This window comes from Halichoerus grypus, chromosome 5 (assembly GCF_964656455.1).
Source record: "Halichoerus grypus chromosome 5, mHalGry1.hap1.1, whole genome shotgun sequence".
Taxonomy (NCBI): domain Eukaryota; kingdom Metazoa; phylum Chordata; class Mammalia; order Carnivora; family Phocidae; genus Halichoerus; species Halichoerus grypus.
Window position 1 is genome coordinate 28,859,791 of NC_135716.1, and position 10,059 is coordinate 28,869,849.

The 10,059-nt window shown below is 42.8% G+C and overlaps 1 protein-coding gene across 1 annotated transcript in view; it reads right to left on the bottom strand.

The window, feature by feature from the left end:
• The window catches only part of TRHR (thyrotropin releasing hormone receptor), a 37,213-nt gene extending 27,458 nt beyond the window's left edge, over nt 1-9,755 (bottom strand). The window contains exons 1-2 of the mRNA XM_036075752.2: nt 9,710-9,755; nt 8,295-9,168 (exon numbers count right to left, since the gene is read on the bottom strand). Of these exons, the coding sequence (XP_035931645.1) occupies nt 8,295-9,083 (789 nt within the window). The 5' untranslated portion in view covers nt 9,084-9,168; nt 9,710-9,755. The remainder of the gene's footprint in view (nt 1-8,294; nt 9,169-9,709) is intronic.
• Between the last annotated feature and the right edge of the window lie 304 nt (nt 9,756-10,059).

Consider the following 10,059-nt stretch of genomic DNA (forward strand, 5'->3'; position numbering starts at 1 on the left):
AACAGGATTTTGTATAAAAAGTAAATTATTATTTGAGTCTGCCATATTTCTAAGTTAGCCTGTCCTGTCTGGGAGGGGGAAATCTCCATAAAAAGTCTTTTCTACTTGCATAGTCACCATTATACTGGATAGTTGCTAGTTTGGCTACTTCGGAATAAAAAAGGGATTCAATAGGGGCACCTGGCTGGCTCAGTCAGTGGAGCATGTGACTCCTGATCTTGGGACTGTGGGTTCAAACCCTATGCTAGGCGTGGGGATTACTTAAAATAAAATAAAATCTTTTTTTTAAAAAAAGGGATTAAAAAAGGGATTCAATAAAAGACAAGAGGATTTTAGTTAGAATCAGAGAAGGATATGTCATAAATCAACAGCAATTCTCCACGGAGCAAAATAGTGTTGGAATTGACTGAGCCCCAAAGTAAGCATGCATGTACTCTCTTATACTTTCATTCATTATATATGTAAAATTATATCATACACACACACACACATACACACAGAAGTGTGCTGATAAATATTTAACCATTGGCTCTCCACAAAAAAAAAAGGCACTGAATTGTCATACTTGCTGATTTCTATAGATTACAAAACTCCACCCATGGCCAATTTTAAGCAACTAGTGTGACATCACTGAACATGGAATTGGGAAGAGATGCTAACAACCTGCTCTTCCAAAGCCTATGCTTTTGGGTTGCAACATAACTGTGTATACACACTTTTGGAAGCCTGCTATACGCAAGACAGAATGCTGAGGTCACTGAGAACACAAGGCCCTACTCTTAAGGATATTAATGGCAGTAGGAAGGTGGACAGACTAACAATTATGATACTTAAGAATTACTAAACTAGCAGTATATGCAAGGTATTATGGAAACATAGGTAGAACACCTAACATACGTGGTTATAGCTAGGCATTTAGTTATATAAGTTGGCCTGAGAAATTCAGGGAAGGCTTGGTGGGGTGCATGGGGCATCATTTGATCTGAGACTCGGAAGATCATGGGCAGTTGGCCAGATGAAGGGCATTCTGGCTGAGAGAACATAACAAGTTCAGAGAACTACAAATAATTCAGGATCACTGCAGCATAAAGTGTAAGTTAGGAGAGCCACAAGAAAATAAGCTGAACACATAGGAAGAAGCCAGGATCTTGTTTGTTTGTTTGTTTTTAAAGATTTTATTTATTTATTTGACAGAGAGAGAGACAGTGAGAGAGGGAACACAAGCAGGGGGAGTGGGAGAGGGAGAAGCAGGCTTCCTGCGGAGCAGGGAGCCCGATGTGGGACTCGATCCCAGGACCCTGGGATCATGACCTGAGCTGAAGGCAGATGCTTAATGACTGAGCCACCCAGGTGCCCCCAGGATCTTATTTGTTAATGCTAAGATGTTTAAACTGTAGGCCTCAGGGAACTATACAAATCACTTGGATAACATATCTCTGTTAGAGAGATCCCCTAGTGAGCAATGTACAGAATGATTTGGGGGAGATTGGAATTGGAGCCCAAGAGGCTGCTGAGGTATGTGCTGAATGAGAGCACGGGAGAAGCAGGGATCGAGGACAATGGTGGTGTATGTGGGGTACCACAAACAGGAGATTTATGAGCTAGCATCACTCAGACTTGGCTATATAGGGTGGAAGGCACCTTAGAAGGACTCCCGGATTTCTGGCTTGGGACTATCAGATAAGAAAGAGGAAAGTTGGGACTTATGAAGAAAAATAATGGATTTAGTTTTAGACACATTGGATCTGATGCACTTACATGATGTCCAAAAAACAATGAAGTGTTTGCTAGAGCTCTGTGCTAGAGACTCAAGCAGGTAGGGACGAAAGCAGGTGGAATGACAAAGGGCGAGGCTGCAGAAGCAAGAAGGGAGTCAGATGCCGCAGCCGCAGACCTCCTTCACTGGACAGCTGCCTTTTGTGGCCCCACTGCAACAATACTAGACTGTTCTGTCCCTGAACCTGCCCGGTCATCTCCCGGCCTCTCTTCTGTGGAGCTCTGCTTCTTCCTTCTCTCCCTGTCTTCTCAGTGCTGCTTTGAGATGTTCTGTCGATCTTTACAGGCTCAACTCAACATCATGGACCCCATAAAGCCTCCTTCCTTTCTCCCCCATTTTGCTCCTCCCCTCCCGATGCCATGTCCTCTATCCAGAACACAATGGGCTGCTCAGGATTATTTGTGCACATTGCCAACAGTGAGCTCCTTGGAAGATGAAGAGCTCGTCTCTACATGTCCCTGTGTCCTCCACACTTAGGCCAGTGCTAGGCGCTTTTTTGGATTGTGAGAGGATGTTTCATTAAACTGAAGAGGATATTGAATATAAAGTGCCTACTCCACAATTTTGCTTAATGTTGACCTCACTCTAGCTTTAAATTTCTCACTCTTCCCCCAACTCATAAAGGAGCCTAAAGACAGGGTACCAGCCGAGCCTTCTTCTGTCTGGAACTTGGGATATCTGCTTGCCATTTGAAGAATGCACAAAAGGCTATGTAAAGAAATATAGTTTGTCATTTTCAAGGTTAGCTGATTTTTTTAAAAGCTTTATTTGTTTATTTGAGAGAGAGCTTGAGCGGGGGCGGGAGGGGGCAGAGGGAGAGGGAGAGAATCTCAAGCAGACTCCCCGCTGAGTGCAGAGCCTGACAAAGGGCTCGATCTCACAATCCTGAGATCATGACCAAGAGCCTGAGGCTTAGCTGACCGAGCCACCCAGGTGCACCTCATGGTTAGCTGATTTAAAAGGCATGTGTGTGTGTGTCCAAATTAAGAATGCTGCAGGAGTACAGGTTTCTCCTTTTTTGTAGGCATATAGGAAAATGTATTTTTCTCTCCTGATGAAATTATGTCTCAAAGCTACAAATATAAAACTGGGAATAAACAGTGTTCATCTAACCAAGGGACACAATGCACATAACTGCAGGGGATTTTCACTGAGGCAGTTTATGGGGTATGTACAAAGTCTTTCCTTATACAGGATGGGAATGTGAAAATGGAAAGCTATTCGTTGATGATAAAAATAAGATGGCTCACTTAGATACCTGTGTGCTAAGTGAAAAAAATCACACTTTTTTTTCATATCTTAGTGACCTTTATACTATGAAGGATACAGTTGAACCCAGACAAATGCGACAAATGAAACGATTAGAAATGAAAAATGGATTTGTGAAAACACTCCCTGTAAACTTGAGAAACCTCTGATTTAGGCCTGATGCTGAAGAGTTTAGTATCATTAATTTGCCTGGTAAGATGAACCACTGATGAATCTCCCCACACACCCTAAGGGACTTCAACCTCCCAAATACCAGCCCTGCTGCCTGCTATTACACTCTTAGGCCTCCTTTCCCTCCTGTCTTGGAGGGTTTTCCTTGTTCAAGATTTCTTGAAAAAGCAAGTAGCACTGGAGGCAGTTGGAGGGAGGCGGGGGAGAAGAGAAAAGACATATTTAAGCCCCTTATTTATCTCGGTTCTTCATTTTCCAGGAGCCTATTGCACGAGCGGAGCGTGCTGAGGGGGGGCGCAGAGCAGTGAGAAGGACAGGCCAGAGGGGAGGGTAGCGGAGGGGACCGGCGGGAGGAGAGCGAACATGAATTTGGTCACATGCATCTCACTGGATTTGAACAGAGTCTATGAGTAATTGTTATTCCCCTTTTATTGATGAGAAAATCAAGGCTAAGAAAAACTGACTCAATCTTACCCATGTTCTTTTACCCTGCTATTTTCCTTGAGAATAATTTCAACATTTTATGTAAAGGCAGGGTATAAATTATATATTTTTATACACATATACACACATATATATATTACTGTAATTATATTAAAAAGACCAAGTGAAAACATAAGAAAAAGAATATAAGCAAATGCTAATAAACTGTGGTTTTGGGAGGTGGGGTAAAGGATACCTTTTTTCTTATCCCTCGTTTTCTGTGGTTTTCCATAATACGCATGATTGCTTTTATATCATCATCAGCAATAACAATAGCAACAGCAACAAAAGGCATGGATTGCTTTAAAAAGGAAAGCATCTTTTGTTTCTTGGGTGAGCAATGTTCCTCTGGTAAGGTGGAAGGCTTGTAAGAAATTTATGGAAACAAAGACCGGTATTTTAAAGGCTTCTTTAGTCAAATAAAACCTATAATGAAAAACTTGCCATAAACTCGTGGAGTTTGCATTTGGACTCTGTCCCACAGTTCCCCCACCAGAGGAAAAAGGAACGAATTAGGGAGACTCAGTGCAAAAGAAAACTGGTAGTCTGCTCCATATGATATTCTGCACACCCCTGCATCCCTTGGAAAGCAAACATTTGCATCCGTAGTATAGTCCATTACCAAGATTATTTGTGCCTCCAAAATACCAAAGGAACCAATCAATGCCTTTGGAATATACAGTCAGTAATTCAGATATTTTATCTACCCAGTGCTCCATGCCAGAAATGACCAAACTGACAGGCTCTTCTGGCACTGTGTGGATAGAGCTGAAATGTGACAAACGGGATCATTTAAACTGTATCTCTTCAATATCAAAACAACCAATGGTAAAGTCAAAGATTTAGTCAATCAGATAATCCTTTGTCTAAGTTCCAAGTTCCAAGCCATTATTTTGAGTAATTCCTTTGATTCAATTTACCAAATATTTAGTCAGTTTCCTAAAATATAATAAAATCTCTAAATAATAGGGAAAAAAAATCTCTGATCTGGATTTTCTGCATGGGGGATAAAAGTTAAAAACAAATAAAAATGCACATTTATCCCTTACGTATAAATGCTCTTTTATTTCCTTTTTAAATGGAGTTCTCTTAGGCTATGCACATTTGACTTTAATAACTTGGTTAGAGAGACCTGTCCCAGACAGAATATTTATTAAAATGTAAATTAAACTTGCCTGAAAGAAAAAGAATGCAGAGAAAATACTGAAACAAAAGACTCTTGGTTATAGGAGGTGGAGGCTTGAACCTTTTGAAGATTTGAGAAAAGAACAATTTTAGAAGAGAAAAAGGCCAAAGGAAAGGCCCATTGATTTTGGACAAAACTGGTTCCCTTGCATGGCTCTCACCCCTACTCATCAGTCAGGGCACTCATGTCTCCTAGGCTCCGAGCCCTGGTGCGGGGCTGTCTTCAGCTGGTGCTTCTGTTGTGTTCACACCTCACCCGTTCTTTCTTTGAAACATGTCTCTGGTTCACACCTTCCTTTAAATTCTCCTGATGGAGAATCTCACTACTTCATGCCTGAATCACCACCAACAATTTCCAAAGTGGCCTTTCTGTCACCTGACTCCTGCCCTCCAAATCTGTCTCATCCCCATATTGATCATCCCCTCCAAACCAGTTTGCTCGCTGTTGCTTCCTGCTCACCACCCTCCTTGTTGGTTGCCTCTATGCCAAGTTAAAACTCCTTTCTCTGCCTGATAGTTGGGATCCTTCACAGCCCCTTAGCTGTCTCTTAAATACACACACACACACACACACACACACACACACACTCCTAGTTAATGCAATCTTCCTTTTTACTGCTCCCCCAAATATGTCACTCATTTTAGTCAACCAGATCACTCGACACCATAAAAATCCCACCCGTGGGCTCTTCCTTGTCTCCTTTCCAAACCCGTAACATTCTCATCCCAGCCAGGTCCTTTGTGTGTGGCGTGCTGTCCCTCTTGACTTTTACTTTCCAAATTAGCTCCATCCTAATGGAGCCTACTCAAATGCCACCTCTTCCAGGGAGCCTTCCCTGATCACTTTAGCCCCACAGTTTTCTTTCTCTTCTCTGAACACCCATCCCATCTCCCATCAAGACTGAATTTCATGACATATTACTTCAGTGCACTTCTGTGGATTCATATGCCATCCCGTGTCTCTCAGTGGAGGTCTTATTGCCATTTGTACCAGGGCACTTCTTCAAAGGGCAGGACTGACTGGCACATTTTGGGACATTTGGTGCCCCTCCCTCTTGAAGGCTCTCTGACAGTGTTGCGATTGTGACAAACCCAAATGCTCCGAATACATTTCCAAATGCCTTAATAATTAAAAAGTTCCTTAGAGAAGTTACTAGAACATATACACATCTGTTCAACAGCTAATCTGTTTAAATGGTGAATGTATATAGCATTTTAAAGAATGAATCCATATTTGTCTTACAGTTGCCAACACAATATAAAACTAGGAAGGAGGCTAATTGTCAGGTGTTAATCACCACTCCATTTCATAAGATGTTCCACTGAACCCTCATTGCAACCCCGGATGCTGCTATTGATCCTCCTTTTCTAGATTAGGAAACTGAGGCTCAGAGAGTTCTGCCTATTCAAGGTCATACTATTCGATTGGAACCCTGGCATGTAAGCCCAGGATTGTTTGGAGCCAAATCTTTGACTTTTTCTTCTATCACCAGCCTCTATAAAGGCTCTATAAAGCCTATCTGTAACAGCTTTGAAATAGGAGTGTGAACATGTAACATAATTAGCAATTTAAAGCACATTAATGGGCGCCTGGGTGGCTCAGTTGGTTAAGCGACAGCGTTCGGCTCAGGTCACGATCCTGGAGTCCCAGGATCGAGTCCCACATCCGGCTCCCTGCTCAGCAGGGGGTCTGCTTCTCTCTCTCTGACCCTCCTCTCTCTCATGCTCTCTCTCTCTCTCAATAAAAAAAAAAAAAAGCACATTAATAATGCTGATAGGTACTAATGACTATAATTGAGAAGAAGGACATTAGACCAGACAATCTTTTTTAGAATTTACAACAAGAATATAAACTGGAGTCTAATGAACAAATTTACTCACTGACCTTCTTTGCTGCAGACATTAACCCATGCTTGATCTCAAATTGAGATGTACATGTTCTTTACTTTCTTACTGTATTTGTTAATGTTTGTCTTGGCAGATGGTCAACAGCTCTAAGTTTCCCTTAATCAAGTTTTGGGTAATGGATGGCCAAACAAGCCTCGTATTAGGTAGCATTGCTAGACCCAAAGCAACAGGAATCTAAGAGCCGGCAATAGTTCTCAGGTCCTCCCTGTCTGGTATCCTTAATAAAAAATGTTCTGTTAAATCAAATCTCAAAGTATCATTTAAAATGGTGTATAGACTCCCTTTAAGTTATAGTTCCTTATTCATTTCATGCATATCTACAACACCCACATTTATTAGCAGCTCATTTCAGTGTGTGCCCATATGTCCAATTAAAATTCTTCATATATCAGCTAATCTAGAGTTTCGGAAGTAATAGCATGTATATAATCCATATGCGTACTTTAAAAAGTGTGCTCAGCTTCTATCTAAGCACACAGGAAGAACTGTATTCCCTGCAGGGGGAAAAAAGAGAGAGAAAGAGCCGGTATTGCTGATTTCAAGTTTTCTTTTTCAGCTATGAGAATAAATGTTTCCTATGTACTTATTCTGTTCAGCAAAGAAGAAAAAGGAACTGAAAGCTAAGTTCATTAAGTAACTTAGAACAATTGTGTAAATATAGCTGAAAATGTATATGATATACAAGTATTTTATGCTTATATTGTCTTATAAACTGTATCTACTATAACAAAGTTGCACTTCATCCACTAGGAAAACCACTATTTAGCTGTAACCACATCCACATTTGGTGATCTGAAAGCTAAAGGGATTTTTAGTTACGCTTACCAGGAGAAACACATTTAAAAAAATGTAATCATTCTTTCTCACCAATGAATTGAAGTTGGTGTTAGCCTTTTTACCAGAACATTTCCTAAGGAGAGTGCGTTTTCCATTTCTGCATGCTGGGACACTTTGTAGGGAGCTGGGGGAGAAGGTGATAGGCTCTTTCCCCACTAAAACTAGTAAGTCCAGGACCAGGAACCCCTCTCAGTTATTAAATCTCAGTGAGAAGCTGTAGAATGGTAGGAAAGTTTCATTTTTGCTCTGACTCATCTTTTCTCCAACTATCTTATCAAATCTCTGTCATGCCATAGAATTCTTAAAGCTACCCAGCTGCTCCCCAGAGAAGCCACCAATGGTGCAGGTATTTCGATTACATTTCCCAGAGAATCGCACACATTTTAAAAGTGGATTTCTAGAGTTGCTGTTTATATTTCCTTCTATCCTCCCAGCACCTCCACTGATACCTGCTGGTGTGCTCTCACATTTTCCCCACCTATTTTTAGATCTTCGGTTGCTTTAGAGATGGATTTCACATGTAAAGCAGACGCTTACACTGTGAAACATTGGCATGATTGTATTTTGATTTTGCCGTCAGCTAAGGAGGGCAAAGTTGATGCCATCCTGCAAGGAACTCTATCCCACACTGTTTCCGTGGACTTGCTGGCTCAGGTTTGCTTACCTGCTTCCTCGAAGATACTGTGCTGCTGAAACATCTATTAGAGGTCTTTGAATTCAAACTCTTGTTCTGATGGGTTGAGTCGTTTTTCCATGTCTTAGAGTTTTCTTTAGGATCTGAAGGAATGGGATTTAAGAAGAGGATCCTAGCTATGAATCCATAGAGGACGGTGGCCAGTATCATTGGCATAACATAAAAGACACCAAAGTCCATTAGGTAAATAGGTGAGTAGTAATTCCTGGAGATCTTGTAGCCACAGGACACCACGACAGCATCTTTGTAGGTGCTAATGTTGAGATCCAGCAAGAAGAACCAGAGCATACAATAAATGGATGTGAAGGCCCAGACAAAGATGATGATCTTTTTGGCTCTGGAAAATGTGCAGAGAAACTGGGCTTTGATGGGGTGACAGATCGCTATGTACCTCTCGATGGTAAAGGCTGTGATGGAACAAGAGGATGCATTAATGCCCAAGTACTGGAGGTAAGTGATGCAGAGGCATCCAACGTAGCCGTAGACCCAGGAACCATAGATACTGTCTGTTATGTTGGGGAGGCCTGCAGCCACCAAGACCATGAGATCGGCTACTGCCAGACTCACCAGGTAGCAGTTTGTGGGGGTCCTCATGTGCTTGGTTCTCATGACCACCAACACTACCATGATGTTGCCCACGATGCCCAAACCACAGATTATGAGCACAAGTAAGATGGTGACCACTTGGTACTCGAGGGCCACCACCGCTCTCGGCTGAAGCTGTGTTTGGTTCAGTTCACTTACTGTCTCGTTTTCCATCTTCACAGGTTTGAAGTTTCTCTGAAACACTTCTCAAAACATCCTCTTCCCGGTGGCCTTCCTTTATCGCAGTTGTTCTCTCCCCCTGTGAAGAGTTAGAGTCCAAATTCATTCACAACGTCCCCGTTTCAAATGGAGCCAGTCACGGGCAGGTAGCTCTCTTTTCCTCTGCTTTCACCTCCCGTGTTTCTCCAGTAACAGGGCTCACATGTACTTCTGAAAACTCCCTTTATTGCAACTCTAGTGTAGGATGGAGGAACTGTCTTTAACCAGCTTAATAAGAGGCACCTGTTTCCTCTTAATGGAGAAAAAATGCAGAAGAGAAACAGAGGAAGCTCCCTACTTTGAAAGGGTGCCCAGAAGGAAAAGCTAAATGATATCTGCTAGCTGAAAAAGAAATACAAAGAAACCTCTCCGATGCTTGGGAAAAGTGTAAAGAGGGAAAAGGGACCAGGCGTGTGGAAAGCGGAGAGGCTCAATGATGAAGCTTGGTAGGAATTTAGAGTTTGCCTCCTTTGCTCTCAGAGGGTGGGATCGCTGGGCTACAAAACGCCAAGTCTTTGAGCCCGCGTTTCCCCCTGCCGCCCTGCCCTACCTTCCCCATAGCGACCAATTTCTTCTCTTACCTTTCCCTCAGTAGCGCTGCCTGCTTTTTTTTCTGGTGGATGAAGCAGTGGAAAGTGCAAGTTTCCAATCCCGCAGGAGGTCTGGTCTACTTTGCGGACGGGGAGACCGCTTTGCAGCGCTCAGTCCTCAGCATCGCAGTTCTCTGAACCCTCTGGACCCTTTGCGAGTGTGGCCCGAGCACGGCCGCAGCTGCCGGAGCTGCCTGGGGAGCCGCGGGGCGAGCCTGTCAAATCAGAGAGCGTCCCCTAATGAGCACACACGCTCTCTCCCTCTCTCCCGCCCTCTCTTCCTCGCCCTCTCTCCACCACCGCCCCCCCCCCCAACTGCCTGTCCTTTCTCACTGATTCAT